General features: G+C 37.3%; 1 protein-coding gene across 4 annotated transcripts in view; it reads left to right on the plus strand.

Moving 5' to 3' along the window:
- Positions 1 to 14,237: 14,237 nt before the first annotated feature.
- Positions 14,238 to 25,353, plus strand: part of ARID4A (AT-rich interaction domain 4A) — a 62,237-nt gene continuing 51,121 nt past the window's right edge. For 2 of the 4 annotated variants that reach the window (XM_061429014.1, XM_061429017.1), the window contains exons 1-5: positions 14,238 to 14,666; positions 15,764 to 15,820; positions 17,598 to 17,708; positions 19,971 to 20,036; positions 21,039 to 21,129. In XM_061429014.1, the coding sequence (XP_061284998.1) occupies positions 15,815 to 15,820; positions 17,598 to 17,708; positions 19,971 to 20,036; positions 21,039 to 21,129 (274 nt within the window). In that variant the 5' untranslated portion in view covers positions 14,238 to 14,666; positions 15,764 to 15,814. Of the gene's footprint in view, positions 15,657 to 15,763; positions 15,821 to 17,597; positions 17,709 to 19,970; positions 20,037 to 21,038; positions 21,130 to 25,353 lie in introns of all 4 variants that reach the window. The other 2 variants (XM_061429015.1, XM_061429016.1) reach the window with 2 other exon arrangements.

Consider the following 25,353-nt stretch of genomic DNA (forward strand, 5'->3'; position numbering starts at 1 on the left):
GATGTTCGATCAGTCACAGCACCATCTCCATACACTGCACAAATCTTTGTTTCAGTAGCATTTTTACCTTTCTTGAAATAAAAAGGCACAATATACTGAAAATGTTTTTCTTCTTCCATCTTCAATATTTAAATAGCTACACAAAAATTCACCCATTTTTTTAACATTTTTTAAAGTGCATGCTGATATGCCAGCTGTCGTGATACAATGTAATAAGATTGTTTCAAATAAAGATAACTACTAGAGCCATCTTATGTAAAAAATCAAATACATTTAGACTCAAAATACACTTATCTGATAAGACTATCCATTCACTTTCATTTCTATCATTCACAAGGGAATCTGAAAAATAAGAAAAATTAAGTTGTAAATCCTCAATATATTTAACTTATTGAAACATTAGAATATTCAAGATTTGAAGAGCAAATTCAGATTACAAATTAATTCTCATTAATACATTTATCAAAATGCTGTTAAGTCAGAAGAAATCTACAATTGCAAAAAATCAAGTCTTAATGTAAAAACTCAAATATTGTTCCTCACCTTTTGAAATGAAACTCACACTGAACCTTTTTTACTTTCCTACACTGTATGACACCATATTGTATTTATCATGCCTAGGTTATTTATTAGAGAAGGCAATGGCACCCCACTCCAGTACTCTTCCTTGGAAAATCCCATAGACAGAGGAGCCTGGTAGGCTGTGGTCCATGGGGTCGATAGGAGTCAGACAAGACTGAGTGACTTCACTTTCACTTTTCGCTTTCATGCATTGGAGAAGGAAATGGCAACCCACTCCATTGTTCTTGCCTGGAGAGTCCCGGGGACGGCAGAGCCAGGTGGGCTGCTGTCTCTGGGGTCGCACAGAGTCCGGACACGACTGAAGTGACTTAGCAGAGGTTATTTATTAACTGGTCTTTCCTAATGATTCCCCATCAAGTGTAAAAGCAATCCTTATGAAATGATTGACAGATTTCTCCCTCTCAAAGCCCTTTACATGTTTTCCACTTGTTTTCAAATTATTTTTTAAAAGGAATTCTAAAACATGAAACAAGAGTACAGCTACTCTTAATTGCAACCAAGTACAAGCTTTTGTTCCATCACTGACTATGTGTATGTATTTATTACAGTGTTTACTATAATACTACAATAAATGTATTCCTCCCCACCTAGCCTCCCATGGGAGTTGTTCAAGAAATCATCTTTGTATCTGTACTGGTGAGCACACGGTAGGCATTCAAATGCTAAGGGTATGTATTTTTAAAAATGAAATAATTCATACTAGTTAACTACAGGGTAAGATATACTTAAAAACACTAGTTCACAACTGTACTGATCAGAGGCTTCTAAATTAAGACAACCATGGTTTATGATCTGAGCAGATCTGGAAAACCTAAACTCAGGAAATCCATAAACTCTGGAGGAATCATACCTGCATGGTAATGGGGTTTTTCTTGCCATAAAACTAGGGCTTCCTCTCTGCCACCACTATAACCATGATTTCAGAATAAGCAAACCAGTATCATAATGAAAACCAGGGTAGTGGTTTATAACCTAATGTAGGTTTCATAGTGGCTTTTCCACTTCAGCTTGGGCAAATTACTTATTCCCTCATCTATAAAATAATTATACCCACTTACAATAACATCGAAAACAGGGATACTAAGGTATAAATTTAAATTTGTACAAGATTTTGTGTTGGAAATTAAAAATGCTGGTGAGAAAATGAACTAAAGTTATGGGAAGACTCAGTATTGTCAGTTCTCTCTAAAATGATTTATAGATTTAATGTAAAACCCAATTAAATTTGCAAGTGGTTTATTTGGGGAGTGTATGTGTGGGGTGTGTGTAAAGAAATCAACAAGCTATTGCTAACATTTACTTGGGAAAAGAAATTAGAACAGCAAAAACATTTTCTAAAAAGAAAAAGTTACAAGGCCTATGCCATCTGATTTCAAGACTTACTATAAATTTAATGTAATATTATTAATGGAAAAGAAAAGTCTAAAAATAGACTCATTAAATACATGGTTGATTGTGACAGAGGTGAAAAGACCCATCAATGGAGAACAACAGTGCTTTTCCACAAATGGTGCTGGAGCAACGAGGACATCGGTATACAAAAAGAAACTAACACCAAAGACCAAACCACACCTTGTACCATATATAGAAATTAACTGAAAGTGATGGTAAGTCAAAATGTACCTCAAAGTCTAAAACTGCTGGATGAAAAAAAAAATCTTTGTGACCCTGGTTTAAAAAAGCGTTTTCAGATACTATAATACACCAAAAGGATGAAACATAAATGAAAAAAACTGACAAACTGAATTTCACCCAAATTAAAAGCTTCTGCTCTCCTTTAAGAGGATGAAAAGGAAAAGACTCTAGAGAAAATAAATCACATCTGACAAAGGATACCTGACCACAATGTATAAAAACTCTGAAAATTTAACAACCCAATTTTAAAAAATGGGAAAAAGACTCAAATTTGTATTACAAATAAAACTGATGTTCCTTCTTTAACCATCCTAACACAAGAGGTAATCACCATATTATATATATACACACACAGACACACACCTTTCCAGTCAACAAATAACAATTCTTAAAGTAAATGCTGGTGTAATTATAAAGACTGTTACAGAGCAAGGGCCCTTGAGTTTGTGTTTGACGTGTATGATTGGAATTTGATTTTTTACTATGTGGAACCATGAAGTGGAATTTTAGGAAAAATCATTTAAATGAGTTCAACTATACAATCAATATGGAATTTAATAAAAACTTAATTTTGGGGGAAAAGTCAATAGGCTTCAAGGCTAATGTAATATGGGAAAATCTGACATAGAAAAACAATAACCCACCTTTAGTAGACTGGGTTTAAGAGTCAGCAGCAATCAAGTGACAGCACAGTAAAGATTCAATGTAAATATTTAGATGTCTACAATATATTGCCAGGAAAAATTAAAAATAAAACTAAGTATTATGCAATTCTTCCCCCTTTGGGAAAAAGACCTTTAAAAATCACTAGCAAGATATATTAGAAATACATGTGCATGTATTATTATGTCCACACAGCCAGTATGTATATACTGACCTCCAAAAGTGTGTGCTTTGGGAAGGTGAAGTGATAAATCCTGACAAATAAGGAAAGGAATCTTGGACTGTTTCCCGGATATCTGGTGGAGAAACTCTTCAATCACTGAATTTAGGAGAAAAACTAAGGATGTCAACAATTAATAGGAAAAAACTGAGATGTCAATAATAGAAACAAAGTAAAAAGAATATTTCATGTAAGAATATGAAGAAGACATAATAAATGGTACATGTAGCAGATTACTGTTTCTCCATCTGGTTAAGAGACCACCTGCATAGTAATTCTCCAAAGAAGTGAATTCATGAAATCTGAATTGAGTCCCATGAATCTATTTTGAACAAGTACCTGATGTAATGCTACTGAATACACTAAAATGTGAGAATCATTGATTTGCATACAGCTTAAAAAAGAATATGGCAACAAATGGTTATTAAAGAGTTTTAAGAGATTAGATTTCTGATGTATAGCAAAATGGAGGATGAAGCTGTAGGGCATGATGGGTACTTGGGAAAACTTTTTTCCACTGGATTTTAAAGTAACAATTTTCAGAAATAGGAGCACCAAACTAGATGAAAAAAAGAAATATCTGGTAGAAACTTTATAATAGATGGTTTCTAATATCTCATTGATTCAACATCAGCTGAACATCTTCAACATGAAGAGGGACAGAGCCAGGTAGCTGGTAAGGAAAAAAAAAAATGCGTAAGAGTTCAGAGATTAAAAAGCAACTTAAAAAAAAGAGCATCTTTTATATTTTACGAACAGGTCAAGAGAGAAAAACAGCTCTGATTTAAAACAGGCAAGGTCAATACAGTCAAAGAAAATTTTACATGTGGGCTCAGTTCTGCCGTTGCAAAGAACCTGAACACAAGACTCCCTTACCAGCAATATAAAGGGATTCAGGTTTACACTGAAAGCATCTTCTACTGACATGTTCTATTAACACCTAATTTGAAGTTCAATTCATAGGATAAAAATGTTACTGCTATTTAGTCACTAAGTCGTATCTGACTCTTTTGCAACCCTATGGACTGCAGCCCACCAGGCTCCTCTGTCCATGGAATTTCTCAGCCAAGAATACTGGAGTGGGTTGCCATTTCCTTTTCCAGGGGATCTTCCTGACCTAGGCATCAAACCTGCATCCCCTATGTTGGCAAGTGGATTCTTTACCACTGAGCTATCTGGATAAAGAATAAGTGACAGATAATTCTATTTACATAAATGTTGTTTATTATTTTAACAAGAGATTAACATCATTTTATGGCAACCTTTTCCCCAAAGATATTCAATATTCACAAGGTAGCCCATTTCAATTAATCACTGTTTGATCCTTCACCTGTCCCTACTGTAAATGGAATAAATGTGGCTGAATGCAGTTCTTACATATTTCTAGAGGAAAGGTCTACTAGAAATGAACACAGATAAAACTTCCTTCACAGGCAATACAATGAATTCACTCAACAGACTGAAACACGTTTGACATGGAAAGCCTAACAGGCAAGTCACCAGTGCTGGCAAGTTTATACTTTAGCAATTACTTCTGACAACAAAGTTTTTCTTCCTTGTTGGCAACCCTTTCATGATAAGCCAAATGAAGCTTTCTGACAAATGACTTCATGTGAAGACAGGACGTGCCATCCCCTTTCCCCCAATCTAGGTATTTGGACAGCTTTCAAAATGAGTTTCAGAAGATATGCTTTCAGGCTTGTCTACTCTAAATCCATTCTTTTCCCTAAATGGAAATCTGACAAAACAGGAAGTACTTGGCAGCATAGAGAAGCAAGTCTTGCGGCTTCAGTTTTTACTGGTAACAGACTAAGTTCTTCGTGACTGTGTAATAAAATGCAGAACTACAAATTTGAGAAGAAAACAACAAAACCCTGCCTTGGTTACCAAGCTTCCCTTGGCATTTTAAAGGTCTTAAAAAGACAGTATCACATGATACATAGAGAAATAAGAAACAGGAAGATGGTTTTCCTTTTGTTATGTTACTTCATTTAAGAATCCCCCTCCTTACCCTGTCTGACCAAAAGCTAAGCCACCAAAACTGTACAAACACTGAAAGGAGTTTTATGTCTGGATCTAAAGACTAAGAAATACAAAGACTCACGCTAACTACAAATAAATATACACCCTTAAATGGGCTGTTAGGATTAGCAGAATCAATAACACACTATCAAACATACCGTAAGTAAAAAAGAATCCTCCCCCATGATTTCAAGTTGCCACCCTCTACACCCCATTTCACTGCTGCTGAAAACAACTAGAAGCATTTTCAGGTAACAGTTTGTACCTTCACTTTTAAGCTGTCACACTTAAGGGTACAGCAATATCTCAAAGTGCCTTGTAAATGTTAAAACCTACCAAATAAAGGTAAACCATTGTTAGGTCCATTTTTCTACTCCTCAAAAGCAGGTTCACATCTGTAGGTTATAAAATTAATTTGCCGGTCACAACAGAGTTTTTTAAAAAGTGAACTACAGGAGAAAAAAACTATGAGTGCACTGTACTTTCATTTGTTGGGTGTATGAGAAGTACACACACACACACAGAACAGAAACATCACTACAATGAAATTAATCAACGACCTTGCTTAGCTATAATTCCAAGTATCTGTTTTGTCAGAACACTTGTGAGATATAAAGCAGTGAAACTGGGTAAGGACATTAAAGCTTCCGTCAATTTGAACCCATTCAGCAGGAATAGCAGCAAATTCTTAAAGTGCTAAAATTATCAAGTCAATGTCTGATACTTCTGATTTTCAGGGGTTGTTAAGTATCAGTTAACCTTTTAGGGATATAAATACTATCTCACCCAGTTCCTATTTTCAGCCTACTCCTCCTTTCATGTCTAGAGGCATTATGGTATTATGCTAAGAAAAATGTACTTGGAGAGAGAGATTATGGGTTCAATAACTGACTGAGTCAGGTCATTTGTATATTGTTACTGGCAGCAAATGTACCCTTAATCCTGGCCAAACTTTTCACAAATTTGGACCACTGAAAATGAGGAAGATTGGTGGGCAGGCAGACCTGTGAAAATTTGGTTGTCAGAAAAACAATCCCTCTGGTGGTTAATTAGACATACTAGCCTTTATAAAGCAATAGGAAATCATTCTTACGAAAATCCTTGACCTGTGGATAGTCCCCAGAGTCATCTAGCCCACTATACATTCTGGAATCTGACCCAATTCCTAAACCTCAAGTGATCTCATTTTAAGTAACTCATCAGGCAGGTTGTTCCTAGTGTACAAAAACTGACAAAGCACATTTTTACTGGGATGCATTCTCCATTAACTATCACCTTTTACCTTGCTATATTTTTTATAAACTGTTACTCCATAAATGAGTGCCTTCTACGTGCCAAGGCCTGTGACAGGTTCTAAACCTACAAAGGTGAATAAGGTACAATTCTAAGATATCATAACTTATGAAGGACATTTAAGTAGACAAAAAGGTAATAAAGCAATATAGAAAGTGGTATAAATTATGCAAAAGGAAATACATGAAATTCATATGGACACATTACCTACAGCTGCAGAAATACCAAGAAAGCATCACTTAAAAAAGAAGCTTTTGAATATTTGACAATAGGGCAACACTCTAGATGGTGAGAAAAGTATGAATAAAAACAAAGAACTGGGAAAATACAGAGCTTATGTAGGATAGCCACGATAATTTTAGTGTGACTGTAGCAAGTAATACCTGAAGGGAGGAAGTATGAAGTTTTGAGAGAGGTTGATATGACCTTCAGGAAGGGGAGACAAAAGAGTCTAGATGCTTTATTTCTGTATATAAATATAAAATTCTCTTGGAATGACAAACGTTATGTAACAGGACACACACACTAACACCACCACCTAATATCTAGCATCATTATAAGTACTTTACATCTATTAACTCATTCAATACTAATCCTAACCAAGTCAGCTCTATTACTATCCCTATCATATAGCTGAGGCAGAGGTTAAGAAATCTACTGTAAACCACCCATCCCCACAAAAAGCCTGGCCACATCTATATATTCCAAAGCTTAAGTATCTTCTTTGCTATTCCTGAATAATTTTAAAAATTGTAATTCTAGTGGGGATACTGGGGAGACCTAAATCTTCTAAGTAACTAAAGTGATTTAGTCTTTGAAATATACAAAATAAATATTTTAATTTTTTTCAAAAATGAAAACTATGATAGCTAGAATTACCAATTTTCAATGTACTCATTTTGAAATATATAGAAATATCGAATCACTATGCTGTGTACCAGAAACCAACACACAGTAGTTTGTCAATTATACTTCAAAACAAACAAAGACATCAGATTTGTGGTCACCAGAGGTGGGGAGTATGAGGAGGGGGAATTAGATAAGGGTAGTCAAAAGGCACAAACTGCCAGTTATGAGTACTTGAGATATAATGTACATGTTACCTTTCTTAGTTCAAGAATCATCCGTTTTTCCTCCATTTATTTTACTTAATAAGCCACTTCAACTTTGCTTTCCAAGTTGTACTTTAAAACTCAGAACTAAGAAAGCCCTAATAAAAGCACCAAAACATCTAATGGAATAATGGAATTAAAAGTCAGAATACAGGGAACTCCCTGGAGGTCCAGTGGTTAGCACTCCTCACTTTCACTGGTTGGGGAAGTAAGATCCCACAGGCTGCATCACACGGCCAGAAAGTCAGAATACAAAAAACAATACAAGGTCCAGCATGTGCCTTAAAGGAAGAACACACACTTCCTGTTCAAGCTCTAACTAGCAGGTTTAAAACCGATTTCACCTTCCTTACCAACCAGTAGTCTCTTCTGCCTTTCCAAGTTTATTAACGGCACCATCTATTTCCCACTTTTTAGAATCTTGAGGTTTTTTTCCTTCTTGTTTACTTCTGTCATCAACTGGAAATCAAATGCTATCCACTCTCTTTCTCACAATCTTGTGCTCACCTATTCTTCTCTCCAGGCCCTCCTCACTCTAGTTTCACCTCATACTGACACCCCCACAAGAGTATCTTCATGGTTTCTCTACCTGCAATTCCTGTGTCACTTCTCTAGTCATACTGGATACTGTTTCCAAGTAATTTTCCAATTATACATTTTGTATCTACTCAAAAACCCTCAACAAAAATAATGAAATCAAAAGAGAAATCTTTATGCAAAAGTATCTGCAGCAACTTACTACTAAATATATAATGAAATCAAAAGAATTAGGGAACAAAATATCAAAACTCAAATATATATAAATGAACAAAAGCCTTGAAAAGACAACTTGTCCATTGCTAATAATCAGTAAGTGAAATTATGGATAAAGGTCCCATTTCATTAGCTAACAACAAAAATATTAGAAAGAGTTCAACATGTTTTGTACCTATTGAATCAGCAAAAATGATTATAATTAAAGGCAACCCACTCCAGTACTTTTGCCTGGAAAATCCCATGGACGGAGGAGCCTGGTGGGCTGCAGTCCATGGGGTTGCTAAGAGTCGGACACAACCGAGCGACTTCACTTTCACTTTTCACTTTCATGCATTGGAGAAGGAAATGGCAACCCACTCCAGTGTTCTTGCCTGGAGAATCCCAGGGACGGGGAGCCTGGTGGGCTGTCGCCTATGGGGTCGCACAGAGTTAGACACGACTGAAGTGACTTGGCACGACTGAAGGAAATGGCAACCCACTCCAGTATTCTTGCCTGGAGAATCCCAGGGACTGGGGAGCCTGGTGGGCTGTCGCCTATGGGGTCGCACAGAGTTGGACACGACTGAAGTGACTTAGCAGCAGCAAGGCTGGTAGTTAAACTCACAGGAAAGGTGACAATGTAAATTATAACTCATTTCGGAAAACAACATGGCAACATTTCAAAGAGTCATAAAAATGTTCACACATTTTTATGCCATGAATTAAACCCTTTAAATCAATCCTAAAAGAACAGTGCAAAAGACAGAAAATACTCTATGTGCACAGATGATAATTATAGCACAATTTTTCTATGGGTAAGCAATAGAAAAATAAAGTTAGACATAAAACCGTTTGACAGAAAACTTTCAGACATTAAAATTACTATGGAGGCTGTGCAGTCATATTGAATACCTATTACAATATTAAGGAATGAAGAAAAACAAAAATTTCTCTAAGTCTAAAAAAAAGTATATGCGCAAAGACTGGAAGAAGCAAATTAAAAAATCTAATGTTAGGGTGGAATTAGAAGTAATTTTTAAATTCCATCTTTATTTGTAAAATCTGAAAATAAAACAAAAACATAATCACTTTCTGCTCACGACCCAGCTCTCAAGGCCCTCTAGAAGTTTCCAAACCTATACAACACAACAAGCACTATATAAAATTCTGATGTGCAACTAATTCTAGAAACCTTGACAAGTGGGCTTCACACAATATTCCCAAGGTAATCTTTAATCAGCCATCCTTTCCAAACTGGTTTCTCGTTGTCCCAAACACAGCTTTTCTTAAGTACTGCATCCTTGTTCACAACCTTCATCAGCTTAGAAAGACTTCCTTTCTTCTAATTCTACATACTACATATCATTAACCTTGAAAAGTCTTCAATGATGGCTCAAAATATTTCTTTTTGTTCTGTACTATAAAACCAAGTTGTTGCAAAAAACAATTAGATTTAACTATACACTGAACTTTGACAAATCTATTTTTCTCATACGCCATGATTTAAATCAAAATAAGACATCTACTAGGGCAAAAGACCATATAGTTTTACGAAGGCTGCTTTGGCTGCAAATAAGCCAATTTAGTAACTTTTCAAAAAATAAGGACACCATTAGGAAAGCAGCTACACTCAACACAGCAATTTGCTCTATGACATTCAGAGATAACTGTACAGTGGAACAAATTCTATCATTTTTAAAGAGACAGATATATAATAGTAACACACCCCATCTTGATTACTAAAGAATATTTAAGTAAAATTGCATACCAGAAATATAATTTCAACAGATAGCAGATCCAGGTCTTTTAAAAACTGGAACACCTTTCCATTTTTCCAGAGTGAGGCTCCCTCTAGAAGACAAAAGGCTTTTTTGAGTATGTTATATAGCCCCCACACACAGAATAGACTGTTTTGCTTCATTTCTAAACACTTTTCCTGATGAGACCTTTGTATGTCAAGTGTTTTACCATAGGTTAAAAAAAAAAAAAAAAATCACAAAAACATTCACTGTGCTCTGTCATTAAAAATTCAGAAATGGGAACACCACCAATGGGTAAAAAAAAATTCATAGGGATGTTCTAATTTTGAGATTTCAGTCTAAAATATCACATGTGCGTGCTCAGTCCCTTCAGTCGTGTCTGACTCTTTCCAACCCTACGGACTGTAGCCCACCAGACTCTGTCCATGGGATTCTCCAGCCAAGAATACTGGAGTGGGTTGCCATGCCCTCCTCCAGGGGATATTTCTGACCCAGGGATATCAAACCTGCAACTCACGTGCTGCAGATGGATTCTTTACCACTGAGGCACTGGGGAAGCCCCTAAGATATCATGACCATGAAGCTGATTTTATACCCTCGTTTGAATCCTTGACCAAATAAATAAAATATTCTGCTTTCAAAATAGTTTTTCTTCATAAAACCATTATTAAAAACTTGACAATTTTGATTCTGTAGAAACATTAGTCTAACAATTTGGGCTCACTGAAATAGATTACAAAACCCAATTCTATCAAAATTAATTTTCTTTCATTTATTCCTAAGAGATAATTTGTTAAGTGTTCAGTTAATATTCACCTCTAGTTACCTTCCACTAAAGTATCATAAAATCTTAAAAAAAAAAAAAAAGACAAATGTCATGAATTTGTCTATTAAACTATTCTTAATGGTTCTCTAAATCTTTATTACATGAGCAATTACAATTCAACTCAGTACTAAATCAAGTATTTGAAACATTAAAAAATTTTGAAAGTTAAGCTGGCACTGGTGAAATACAAATTTTCAGAAGAGAATTACTGTTAAAGAAAACATAAGTCTGCTTATTTCACGTTTTCTATATAAAAGTACATAAAGATTCATAAGAAATAGTAATAGCATACATACAATATATCAGGTAGGGTAACCTAACAGTGATTAAACATGATGAGAGAGGCACACAGAGGGTCCTATGAGTACAAAAGCACCTGGGAATGACCCCAGTTCAATTCCTGGATCACGATCTGCTGGAGAAGGGATAGGCTATTCACTCCAGTAGTCTTGGGCTTCCCTGGTGGCTCAGCTGGTAAAGAATCTGCTTACAATGAGAAAGAGACCAGGGTTCAATCCCTGGGTTGGGAAGACCCCCTGGAGAAGGTAATGGCTACCCACTCCAGTATTCTGGCCTGAAGAATTCCATGCCATGGACTGTATAGTCCATGGGGTTGCAAAGAGTTGGATACAACTACGACTTTCACTTCACCTTCAGGAAGGTTACATGGAAACACAGTTAATCTCAACCAACTCTACCATAAAAATAATTTGTTTTTAGTAACTCGAAATGTCACTTTTGCATAACAAAATGTTTCACTGTACAAACGCCTAACTGTACTGGAGCAAAAAAACAAATTTTAAGAATATACTCCTAAGGTCCAAAAAATTCTCATTTATTTTACTATATGGGTGACACAAAAGACTTGATAATTTTACCTGACTAAACAGAGACCCAGGAGATAAAGCTCAAAAATAAAGCTAAATTATATAAAGAAAAGGGGGGCAGGAGAGGAAAGAGAATAATGAAAGGAAAAAGTACAAGAAAAAAAGTAAGAGCAAACGCTTTGAAGGACAGTGGTATGGTTTCTTTGCCCTTTTATTTCCACTTCTAGAAATTTATTCTGAAGAAATAATCAGGCATGTCAGGAAATACCTAGATGCGTAGAAATTTTAGTCATAGACACCAGTTCTCAGAGAATATCTTTTGTAAAACACGCACAAGGATATTCAGACATACTATTGCTACTACAAAAATTAAGAGATCTGGTTACATAAAATATGGCATATTTATCCTACAGAACACTACGCAACCATGAACGCATATGTTCCCAGTATTTCCCACAAAGAAAAAACTTGAATGACAAAATGAGCACGACTAGAATGACCTTTATTTTGTAAAACAAAACCAGAGAAAAAGAGAAATCTCTCTGAATAATATATAAGTACAGTATAAACTGCAATCACCTCTTGGTGGTGGTGATACAAGACACTTCACTTTTTTTCCTCCTTTTTTTTTTTGGTAATTTCCAAATGCCCACTGACAGGCATTATTCGGATCAGATAATAAGTTTTAAGTCAGGCAGTGGCATTACAGGTGATTACCCCCTGGGGAAGTTGAATAGTACTACATATTCCATAATTTGCTTAAAAAAAAAAAAAAAAAGGTTAACTTCCAAATTCTTACTGAAACATCTTTTCTATATGCCACATTTTTAAATATGGAGAGAAAAAAATCATTAAAATTGCCATATTATTCCTTGATAAAAGTATTAAGTACTTAATATTCTAAAAATGGGAACAGCATGAGTGGGTAAACAAATTCATGTGTGTCCTAACTCTAAGACTTCCTTCTAAAGTATCACTGTCAGGAAGGGAATTACAGTTTCATTTGAACCCTTGACCAAAGACTTTTTAAACTACCACTCTTTGATTTTGTTATTTATGGCTTTACTTATTGATCCATAAAAAACTTTCCAGGCACTCTCCCCAATTCCAAACATTTTTACAGACATTCGAACTCACCTCAGGAACACTTGCAGATGTCTGTCACTGAGCTGTTCTGTTTTCTTCAGACTAACTGCTAAAAAAGCCCAAATAAATCATTAAATTACTCGATCATTTTCTAGTCTGGAGCCCCACCAATACAATAGGGTTCAAAACAAGTATTACGAGGATCATTTTAAGCAGCTATTCAAATCAGTGTAATTAGGTGACTCAATAAAAATACTAATAAGCATTACATTTTCTTAACAAATAATTCTGAAAAAAACTATTGCGAGTGAAAAATTGATTCAGTTTTAGTAAAGATGTCCTCGAGTAAATTTAGTCAACGTGGATTACTGTCTATATTTTACATTTCCTTAATTATTTCAATCTTTAAAATAACTTAACCAATAATACTCTATTCCTACCATTTCAAATGAGAGTTTTCTGAAACAGAGCACAAGATCTTACTCATGGAGCAAAATCAATAGCTGCCCTAATAAAGTCCTATCGGGGAAGTCCTTTAATTTAATGTGTTTTCAGTCCCTGCAAATCCACTGCTCTTTCCTTTCGAAAAGCAGCGTGAGCCCCGTGCACTGTGGCACTACCATTTTTCTGTGGTTAGAGAAGCAGAGTCGTGCTAACAAGGGAATTCGAATTCCTCAGCACCCAAACTCAGCGTTTCCTTCTGTCTCCTCATTGCTTAACCTCGTGAGGAGCACGCGGAAACACCTTCCCACGCAGGATGGGACTAAGAACCCTTCCCTCCCCATCTTAACTGGTGAGGAACCTTCAGTCGGTGGCCTTGGTCGCAGAACATGACAAGCTGCCGAAACCACTTCCAAAGGGAGGACGCAATGCTCTGAGATGAGCAGAATCCCGAAAATCCCTCACCCTCCCCAAAGGAGCCCATACGGTCAGTCCGGAGAAGGAGACGTGCACGTCCCCTCCGCCTCTTTCTCTGAGGCCGCGGGAGACGAAGCCTCGCCCCCTTTCAGCCCGTCCCCCGCCCCGCCCGCGACCAGCTCCCCACCCCGGCGCAGGGAGATCTCTGCTATGGCCGCCGCGCGGCCCCCTCACTTCCGGTGCCGGTGCCGCTAGAGCTGCGCCATCCCCCAGTCTACCGGACAACCACCGCTTTCAACTGACCTTTCTGAGAGATCCGGACTCTTCCGACCTTCACTAGGTGCTGTCCTGAAGGAACCGGCGGATGACTGCCGCAGTTAAATGAATTCACGGGATAAAGATTCCGCTCTCCTCTCGCCAGAAACATAAAATGCGATACAGCTGCGGCCACCTCTGCCCAGACAAAATGGCGCCGAGAAGCTGGTTCAGCGCAGGCGCCTTGGAAAGACCCTGCCCCGCCCCCGTGTAAGTCCTGGCCGCAGCTCCGGGTTCGGTTTCCATGGGACACTCCACCGCCAATCCTCGTGCCGCACTGCTCTTCCTGACCCCTCAATTGACCAATCAGTGCTCAGCCGAGCACATCCGTAGTCGTCTTTACCAATCATTTTTCAGGACTTGCTTACTCAATACCTGATTCTCCAGTAACGTTAGTCTTCGGGGACAGCCAATCATAAGTGGAAGATGTCCTACCTGCTGTTTTTCGCACCAATCCGTGAAGTTTCAGAGCTACATCCAATGAGGACGGCAGGTAGCGAACTCCAATCCGAAACTCTTCGGCGTCATGAGCAGCCAATAGGAGTTCGTGTAGAAGCGAGTCTGCTCAACAGCTTGTTATTTGGTGGATTGTGGCAGTAAATCGGGCGAGTGGGGAACCCGGCGCAGGAACTGCCGCCGCGGCCGGGAGTGGTGCTTCCCGGACGGGGGCCCACGGGGGTCAGCGGGGCGGAGGACTCAGGAGCTGACAAGCGATCACTTCACTCACAGTTGGTAGGTGAGGAGAAGGGAAGCGAGGGTACTGAGTGGACGAAGCGGCACTAGCAGCTGGCGCTACTGCCCGGGGTCCCGGTGCAGTTGGAAGCTTAGGAGGTGGGGAGGGGGATGCTTGGCAAGCGGGGCGGTGAGAACCGGGGAAGGGGCAAGTCGTAGAGCAGCGGCAGCAACTGCAAGAACAGCCTCCGCAGCAACCTCCTCGGCCGCTTCCCCAGGTTCCCCGGGAAAATGGCTGTGGGGCTGGTCGCGCCGCTAAGTTTGCTTCCGCGAGGCGAGAAGCGGACTGATTAGGGGCGCCGGCCCCCAACTCCGCGGTGCGTCCTCCCGGGTGGAGTCCGTGGCAGGACCCGAGGGGCTGGTGGCTGGTACCGCTCTGGGCTGTACAAAAAGTTGAGGCGGGCGCGGGGAGGAGGCGGTGGCTGCCGCTGTGCAGCTCCCCTCCCCTCCCACACCCTGTCCGGGCCACCTCCCCTCCTCCTCTCCCCCCCCCCCCCCCGCCCCCAGCCCTCTCTCCCTCGCGGGTCTGCCCTCCCTCGCGCGCCTCCAGGCTGAAGGCCACGGCCCCTGCCCCATTGGGTGAAGAAGCGCTTCTCCTTCCTGACATGGTGCAGAGCGGAGGAAGGAGAGCAATGGCGCCGTGACACTCCGCTGCCGCCACCGCGGGCCCGGGGCGGGCCGAGGGGGCCGAGCGGCGGAGGCGGGGCGCGGGCCGAAGTCGGGGTATCCGGGGGGCGGCCGAGAGAAGGTTGGGCGACCGCGCCTGCTAGGGGCCCGGAGAAGCCCAAACGGTGCTCTGCCCTTCTCCGGAGCAACCCGTCCGGGGGCACTGAGTTGAGCATTCCGGGTCAAAGTGGCTAGCGAGGCGGGGGCGCGGTGGGCCGCTGGCGAACTCCGTGGTGGAACCCGCTGCCCTTTGGCGCCGGTGGGGTTCTCGCCGCCCTCTCGGCTCCTGCGTCCTGGGTGCCCTCGGATCTTATCCCTTCCCTGGTGAGGGTTCTGCCCCTCCCCGCTGGCGTTTGTTTACTTTCTTTCCCCGGGTCGCTCCCCTCCGTTGACTGATTCTGTGCCTGTCTTTCTCCTCCCCTTGGTTATAGCGACGGAGAAGATAGCTCGTTGAGCTGGAACCCCACAGATCGCCAGTGAAAATGAAGGTAAGTGGAGTCGACGCTGCTCGGAACCTCGTGCCCTGAACACTGCTTGTCGTGAGGCTGGTGCTGTGGAATGTCATTTTTTTGGCTACTCAAAATTGATTCCTCTACTAAGCAGAGCTTTCTGAAAATGAGGACGTGTTGAATGGGTAAGACATGATCATCGTGTCTAAATGCGGTCAGTTTGGCCCCTCTCCGAAGCAGTTAGCACTTTGGAAAGGCTGCTGCAGCCTTTCCATTGTTGTCCATTGGGCTAGTATTTTTAAACACTTCCTGTGTTGGCAGCAACCTTTGCAGAAGTAAAGCTTTTGTCCTGCTTTGGTTCTTTGGGGGATTTTTTGAATTTTTTTTCTTCCCCAGTGCCAATGAGATTTTCTAAAGAAGAAATGTGTGTATTGTGTTAGAGACATATCATTTCTTCTGGGGATAAAGTGAAATTTTGTGGCTAGAATATATTTGAAGGTGAAGGAAAACTAAATTTTGTATATTATTATCATAACTAATAACACTTAATTTCTGTTCAGTACGTATAGTAAATATTTTAAACATATACCCAACCTAAAAAAAAATTCTTCGGAAGACAACTGATATTGCAGACATCCTGTGATGTTTAAAGGGAAAGGTAGGTATATCAACCTGTAGTTCTGAGTCATTGAATGTTTCAGGTCAGATAGTTATTTGCAAAAAGTATTTCTCATCAATTTGCATTATTCATAAATGCACTAACTTTAAATTTGATTTCTTACTCATTTACTGTTTCAGTGTATTGAACTCTGAAATACAGTATTTTCCCAAACTTCCTCTTGCTTTGGTATCTCCTTGAAGTTTTGAAGTGACAGTGTACCTTCTTTAATGTTAGTTGGGAAAATGGAATGAAAAGTCATTTTCTACTTGAAAGTATTTCTCTAAACTGTACACTGTCACCGTTGCACTTAGCAATGTTGAATTGAATTTGTATGCATATACTTAACTTTTGAAAAAAGTTGGTTAAGTGACAGATTGAGATAGCAATTATTCTGTTACTATCAAGATTAAAATGAATGGAGGAATGATACATCTTTCAATGTATCATTCTGATCATGACCATTTTCTGAAAGCAGATATTTCTTTCTGAAACTTAAAAAAAAATACCAAGATTAGTGTAATAAACTTGGTACTACTACCATCAGTTCACATCTCTGCATTAATCAGATAATTTAGACTTGAAGCTCTAAAATGCAGCACTTAGCCCTTGATTTTTCTAAATAATGCTCTCTTTGTCAAAAAGATTGGCTTCATTAATTATCTATATTGTTATAGTGTATCCAAGATGTTGCCTTTATGTAACTATATTAAACATTTAATTATGTACTTGTTAGTATTAATTTTAATAGCATATTTCTTTTGATTTGAAAATAAAATTTTCAGGAGGCCATAAGTGAATAACTTAAAATTTTATGAGACAATATAAATAGACTTTTTCTGGATTTTTAAATTTTTTCATTTCTTAAATATATTATAAAATTGTTGAATCATTTTGTACCTGGGTGAGAAAACATTATATTTCCCTACTGATACTGAATAGTTACAATTTAAAATGTTTTATGTTATCAAGATACAGTTTATTAAGTAAAGGATCGCTAATAAAGTGCTTCAGGAATATTTTTCAAATTATTAATGATACTAATAAGCAAATAATGTTAACGTTCCTACTACTTGAAATATAGAACTTTTCAATGAGACTTGGGGTGGAGTTGGGGAAAACAGTAGTGACTTTCATCTTTCATCTTTCTTCCATCAGGCGGCGGATGAGCCTGCCTACCTGACAGTGGGAACTGATGTCAGTGCCAAGTACCGAGGTGCCTTCTGTGAGGCAAAAATTAAGACTGTGAAAAGGCTGGTAAAGGTTAAGGTAATTTTTCTTTTTAATGCAACAGCTTTATTAACTCAATTGAAGAGAATTAGGGGTAAGGAGACTGCAAATCAACACTTTATTTATTGAATCATTACTTCACTTACTAAATCATTAGTATGTGAATAACATATATAAAACTGTAGGAAAGGCACACTAGGAACTGGGAAATAAAGAACTCAAAATGAGAAATTATTCCAAACTGCTGCTATGAAAATACTGTACTCATGGTACTTCCCATTATTTGGATCTTTCCTGTTTGTGGTGGCTATAATCTGTTGTCTTTCCTTTCTTATTATTTGGGTAGAGGCGATTTCAAGTGGTTAGAAAAAGCAATAGATTACTAAAAACAAAACCGTGGAAATTATAATTTCAAGACAGCATTAAAAATGATTTAAGAATTCTATTTTTAAGATGCTTTTATGGCCAGAAAAACACTTATTCCTGTACAGTATTTGGAAATATAGAAAAGTACCGAGGGAGTAAAACCAATAGTTTACCTCAGAAATACTAGTATCATTTTTATGTTTCCCCCAAGTAATTTTTTTATATAAATGTTTTTAATAATCTTAGTTATTTAGACTACAAAAGTAATCCATGCTTATTATAAACATTTTTAACAGTCTAGAGCTGTATAATAAAATTCATAGAAGTCCTTTTTGATAGTATGCCAAAGAGATTTGATGTGTTCTAGATTTGGGGCTGTGCCTTTCAATAACAAGTGTTGTTATTACTATTATTCATTGGATCATGCTCTACTTTCAATTTTGTGATTTGCTTTCCTACAAAAATTAAGCACTGTGAAAGGAGAAATTGTCTTGTTCTGTTTGAATACCTAGATTAGTGCCTTCTACATAGTGGGTGCTTAAAATGCGTTGAATAAATGAAATGTTGAATAAATGAATGAACAGTGGGTTCAGGACCAGCATTATCAGCCTCGCCTGAGAACTTGTTTAAAATGCAAATTCTCAGGTCCCTATCCCTAACATACTGAATCGAAAACTCTGAGGGTGGGGTCCAATGATTGTGTCATAACAAGCCCCCAGGTGTTTTTGATGCATGTTAAAGTTTGAGAACCATTGAACTAGAGGAATGAGATTTGTGTGGTGGGCAAATAGATTTATCTATGATTATTATAAACTTACTGTTTAAATTTTGATCTGATGGTGAAACTTTTCTCAAATATTGTTAGGATATCATTTGACATTCATTAATTTCTTGTTTCATTATATCCTTTTTTACAATATCAGCTATACATGATCTGCTTACCAAATATTTGCTTGGAATTCTTTTGAGAATTTTAACTTTTTGTTAGCATCATAGCTCTTTATAGATTAACTTACTGAATATAAAATCAATACCATGCTTGTTCCAGGAGGTCTTTTCATACATAAATTACCTAGAATTTGAAGTTTCTCCTTATTGGGTACTTGTCCCCTTTCAGTTTCCCTCTCCCATCAACCCTCTCTGTTAATGTGCTGTGCTTAGAGGCTCAGTTGTGTCCAACTCTTTGTGACTCCATGGACTGTAGCCTGCCAGGCTACTCTGTCCAGGACATTCTCCAGGCAAGAATACTGGAGTGGGTGACCATGCCCTCCTTCAGGGACTCTTCCCAACCAAGGGATCGAACCCAGATCTCCTGCATGTCTCTCATATTGCAGGCAGATTCCTTACTGTCTGAGCCATCAGGGAAGTCCCTCTCTTAATAGAACAAGTTATATATGTAGGATGATCTGTAGTAGAAGGGAACACTTAGTTGTGACTAAATTGCTTATCATATTACTATTTAGGTTTATTTTATAAAGGACCAGAAAATGTCTGTTTTTAATTTGTTTACTTTGCATAGAAGGGATAAAATTTGATACTGTTTTTATTTTTTGGGGTAATAAACTTGGTGATATGAACTTTTATGACTTGTTGATAAAAAGAAATGAAGGCAGTTTTAAGGTTTTACTGTAATCACTACAGATTATAAATCTTGTATAGTTAATTCTGCAAATATTTATTAAGTGCTTATGATATGCATTGATACTTGCCAACTGCTGTAGATACAGTGATGAAAGAGGATTCTAGCCCTCAAGGAGCTCACGGTTAATGGGAGAGACAATAAACACAAACATGAGACAATGTGATAAGTATCATACCAGAGGTAACCACAGGACGCTAAGAAAGCATAGATTAAAGACATTTTTGTTACAGTGTTACCGTAAATACATTATTTTAAAAGTAACATGTGAACTGTTGTGCAAAAATGTTTTTTAGGTACTCCTGAAACAGGATAATACTACACAATTGGTGCAAGATGACCAAGTAAAAGGTCCTTTAAGAGTACGTATTTTGTACAGTTTAAAATCTAAAACGATTAGTCATAAATTCATACAGTGATTTATTGAATTTTACATCTGTAAATATACTTTTAAATGTTAATTAGAAAACAGCAATACAAATGAGGTGTTGTATAGTTAATATAAATTATGACATTAACAGTGTCTGTATGCTTAGTTTAAGAATGTTGAGAGTCTTTAAGAAGAGTATTTTAATACATATGAATATGAGTTTCACTGCTTTTTGTTTTGATTTCCTGGATTGAATACTTTATTTTGTTTTTCATATTGTTACCACAGAGGTTTAACTTGTTAAGTGTGCTATACTAAGTCTGAATGTTCTTTTGTTCAGACTTAGCAAGTAAACTATGTTGACTTAATAATTCAATTTAATGAATGCCTACATTATGTTTTCCATCCATGTCTGGCCATTTGTTTATGTTATAAATCTTTGTTATGTCAAAGTACCACTTCAGTTAATATCTGATATACAAAGGTCTAGAAGCTGAAAGAAGTTCAACTGGTCCATCTCTCTGTATCCAGGTGAAACTTTATCTAAAAGGTCCCTTAAATATAAATACTGAATCCAATAGTCAACATTGCTATGAAGGAAAATTGAAGTTATTTTTGTTGTCTTTATGGTTTTTGGTTCTCATACTCCACAATTTTCTTATAGGCAATATGATACAGTAAAAAAAAAGCTCTGAAATAAGACTTAAAAGACTGGGTTCTCATCCTGGATTCTTTGCAGATTATTTTCTCTTCCTGAGCCACAATTTCCAATGTATAAAATGGGGTAATAATAACTATCTTACATAAGCCTCAGTGTTTTGGGGCTGGAATTGCATGATAAATGTTAGAGCGCTATAAATGATAAGGATCTCTGGGAATGTATGGTAGACTTACCATAAACAGATATATTTTTTTACCTAGGTCATATGGTTGGTAGGAGTGATTTAGTTTATTTATTTAAATTTGATGATGAAATTTTGATTTTATGTTTTAGGTTGGAGCTATTGTTGAAACAAGGACATCTGATGGATCCTTTCAGGAAGCTGTTATCAGCAAGTTGACAGATGCTAGTTGGTATACTGTGGGTAAGTAATTAGGTAATTTAATAGAAAGGATTTAATTTGGGGGGTTTCATATATATACATCTGTTTTGTAAATACATTGAAACATTATGTTGGCAGAGAAATACGTACTTTTTCTTGTCAATTTACTTGATATAGATGGGTAAAATTTTAATGACACCTTGATGGTAATTATCAATTATCTCTTTACAGTAACTTGGCCACTTAGGGTTATTTCATCCAAGAGTGTACTCCTTTTTTAGGTTATCTTGGTATTTCCCTTCAAGAAAGTTAAATTTTATGGTTATTTTTCTTCCTTTAGAAAAGTCAGTACAACTTAGTCATCAGACTTTTAAACTGTTTCTGGAATTAAAATTGCATAGTTGCAGTCTTTTATTGTATTGCTGCCTGTTTTATATAAGGGTAATACAGATGTTACCACAGAATTCACAGACTGAAAAAGTCCTGGCCAGAGTAGATTCAAGCCTAGATGATCATAGCTTAATTTTTGATTTTCAGTGTAGTCAGAACTCTTAACACCTTTCAAAAAAGATATATATGCTGCTGGGTCATTCCCTGCCAGTAAAGAATCTGCCTGCCAGTATGGGAGACACAGGTTCGATCCCTTGGTCGGAAAGATCCCTCGAAGTAGGAAATGGCAACCCACGCTGGTATTCCTGGCTGGAAGATCCCATGGACAGAGGAGCCTGGTGGGCTACAGTCCATGGGGTCGTAAAAGAGTTGGGCACAACTTAGCAACTAAACAACAACAATATATGCTGCTAATGTACATACATTCTTAACATTTCATGCTTATGCTGACTTTAAAAAAGTTGTTAGTGAGTAGCAACAAGTGTCACAATACATATAAATGCAAACCTAAATATAGTACCTACATAGTTGCTGTCATTGTGCTGATGAGAATAACAGCAATTAGTATTTCCAAGTCTCCTTTCAGTACTTTGAAACTACACAGTCCTGCAGATACCATCCAATCCTTGGCTTCACACTGAACATCTATGGCATTATGTGGTTTATACATGTATGTCTTGGTATAAAAGATGTAATTATAATATTGTGGTTTCTCTGCAGAAGGAAAAGAAATGACCCTTTAGATTTATTTTTAGTTAACTTGATTTGTTGCTTTGGATAAAAATCATTCATCTCTAGTTGATGCTCAGAGATGTGAAGAACAGTCTTTACTTGAAAATTGTACTTCCTGTGTCTTATACGGTGGCTTCTATTAATAGTAGCAATCTTCTCTATGTATCTATTATTTTCTAACCATTTTTATTGTTAGACCTCCTAGAAGTTGATATTGGTTCACAATGGTGCTATTATTCTGAACTATATGTTTTTAGGAGGGTTGGTTGTGGCCATTGATAGTTGTTAGAGATTTAAAACTAAGCTTAAAGTTAACTCTTATAGATTCAGTTCAGTTCAGTCACTCAGGTAGATGCAATTTTGCTGTATTAAATAAAGCAGTGGTAAAAATTAAAGGAGTTGATATGTGCAGAAGCATGGGACATTATATGATGCATGTTCAGATACTAATATACATCCTATTTGGTAGTTAATATCAAGGTTACATTCACAGTGCTTGTGAAGTTTTAATGATATAATGCTCAGCTTTTACAGAAGCAATACTTTTTTTCCGGTTTTCGCATTTTGGACTTCTGCTCCCCAGAATAATACTTCAATTATGAATAGTTATTTCTATCCTCTACATGAATGGCATTTTAGTATTAATACTTAAAAAAACTAGTTGATACTGAGCATTCTCTGTGGTGATTTTCTATGACAGGTAATTACAGAAGAAATTATATAATTTTTTTCCTCCAAGAGCTTAGAATCTTAATTGCATATGATTCATGCATTAAATGGTGTACATAAGACTCACATGGTGCTAGTTTAAAAAAAATGAGAAGTTGAGGACCCCAGGTCTCTCCAATTTAGCAGGTCTACGATGGCAACCCAAGAATTTCTTTTATAAGTGCATTGGGTGAACCTAATGCAGGTAGTACACAGTACGAAAACAGGCCACGTTTGTTAATACAGAAACTAATTTGGGATAAAAATGCAAAATAAGATTTTTGCATCTGTGTAGTGAGAGAGAGTGATCAAAAAATTTTAGGACGATAAGAGGTACTGTTCTTTTAAGGAGACTCAGTGTAGCACTCTGCTATAAAGAGTGTTTAGATATTGAAGGATACAGACCACATAAATAAAGATCAGAGTTAGAAGATGGCAAAATAAAATGTGTGATCTCTCATGGATCACAGACTTCCTGTATTTATAATTGGGTGCCTACTTATCTGTTGGATTTAAATTCCCCTTTTGTAATTTTTCTTGATTTCTGATTCCTAGCAAAGTGTTAACGTAGGTAGAATCAGAAAGTTATACAAAAGTGTTATTAATGTTCTCAATGATACTTTTGGTTTTAAAAGAACTTGAAATTATGTCAAACTACTAAAAAACGAAACCAAAGGGCATACCACACTACTAGTTTGGATAAAATAGGAGTTATAATCATTAGTTACCAAAAAGTTATCTGAGAAGGTAATATTAACTATATAATACAGGTATTAATTTTTCCTATTATAACAATAAATTTTTAAAGAGATTATGGATCTACCATAACTCAATTTAAAAATGTAATATTACCTTGCCCTCTAAGTGTTGAATGATGAATAACACCAGTTCATGGATTTTGGGGATGAGGGAGTTTGAGACTTGGAAATATCTCCTCTTCCTATAATAAGACACTGCCTTTATAGTATAGTTCATTCATTTGGCAGTTCTTATCCTTGCATTAAAGATGAGAAATGTATGTGATTGTACTGTTAATCTGTCCAGTCATCAAAAATCCTGCCAAATACAACTGTCAGTGAGACATTCTTTAACTGTTCCTTTGCTTTTTTAGAATATAAAAATAACACACTGTATTTGAAAAATAAGGAAAATGTGAGGGAAACAGTGAAAAATAAGGAAAATGTAAAGGAATTAGTTGCTGTTTGCTTTAATTTATATATAAATGTACGTAGGTCATATATCAAGTTTAACACTAAAGTCTTTTTAACCATATATTTTTGTAACATGTTTTTTGAGATTTGGGATTTTTTTGTACTTTGTACTTGTTGTTCTGCATATCAGTTTTATCATATCTCATGGAAATTCTAAGTTAAAGAAGTAGAGGAGGGTTAAGATTAAACCGGTGAATGAACTGACTTTTATAGAATGTTCTCTAGGCTTAAGAGGCTTTTAATTTGATTAGAACCTCTTATGACAAGGCTTCCTTGGTGGCTCAGCTGGAGCCTGCAATGCGGGAGACCTGGGTTCGATCCCTGGGTTAGGAAGATCCACTGGAGCAGGGAAAGGCTACCCACTCCAGTATTCTGGCGTGGAGAATTCCATGGACTGCATAGTCCATGGGGGTTGCAAAGAGTCGGACACAACTGAGTGACTTTCACTTCACTTATGACAAATTTGTTACAACCAAAGTCAACAACAAAATGTTTTCAAAGCCAAGTGGTTATTTTACTGACTAGAAAAGTTTCACTAACAAAAAAAGTACTAAGTAACACCTCTCTTCAGTCCTGTGATAGGCTTTAACCCATTGTTTAAATATCCTTTTCTGAGACTTAGCATTCCCATGATATTTTATTAATATAGTTATACATTTGAACATTAATATCTTAGGTTTCCAGATTCATTAATTTTTTTATATTAGCTGCTGAATGACATCTGTAGTTATCACAAATGATTTTATGAGTAATAGAACTATTGTTTTTACCAAGAATGTCCATAATTTTAAAGTATTTATTATGTGAAATGTTTTGTTAATTGTAACTGCTAAGTCTCTTCAGTTGTGTCCAACTCTGGGGACTGTAGGCTGCCCAATTCCTCTGTCATGAGATTCTCCAGGCAAGAATACTGGAGTGGGTTGCCATGCCCTCCTCCAGGGGATTTTCCTGACCCAGGGATCAAACCTGCCTCTCTTGCATCTCCTGCATTGGCAGGTGGGTTCTTTAGCACTGTGCTACCTGGGAAGCCCATGTGTATATATATGTATATATTTTTATATTCTTCTGCATTGTGGTTTATCACAGGATATTGAACATAGTACCCAGTGCTATACAGTAGGACTTTGTTGTTTATCAGTCAGAATTCTTAACTTCCTTCCCAGTGTTCATTTTATGCCTCTGCTTCGTACCTATTTATTATCATTTCGATCCCCTCCTTAACTAA

The sequence above is a fragment of the Bos javanicus genome, chromosome 10 (genome assembly GCF_032452875.1).
Source record: "Bos javanicus breed banteng chromosome 10, ARS-OSU_banteng_1.0, whole genome shotgun sequence".
Taxonomy (NCBI): domain Eukaryota; kingdom Metazoa; phylum Chordata; class Mammalia; order Artiodactyla; family Bovidae; genus Bos; species Bos javanicus.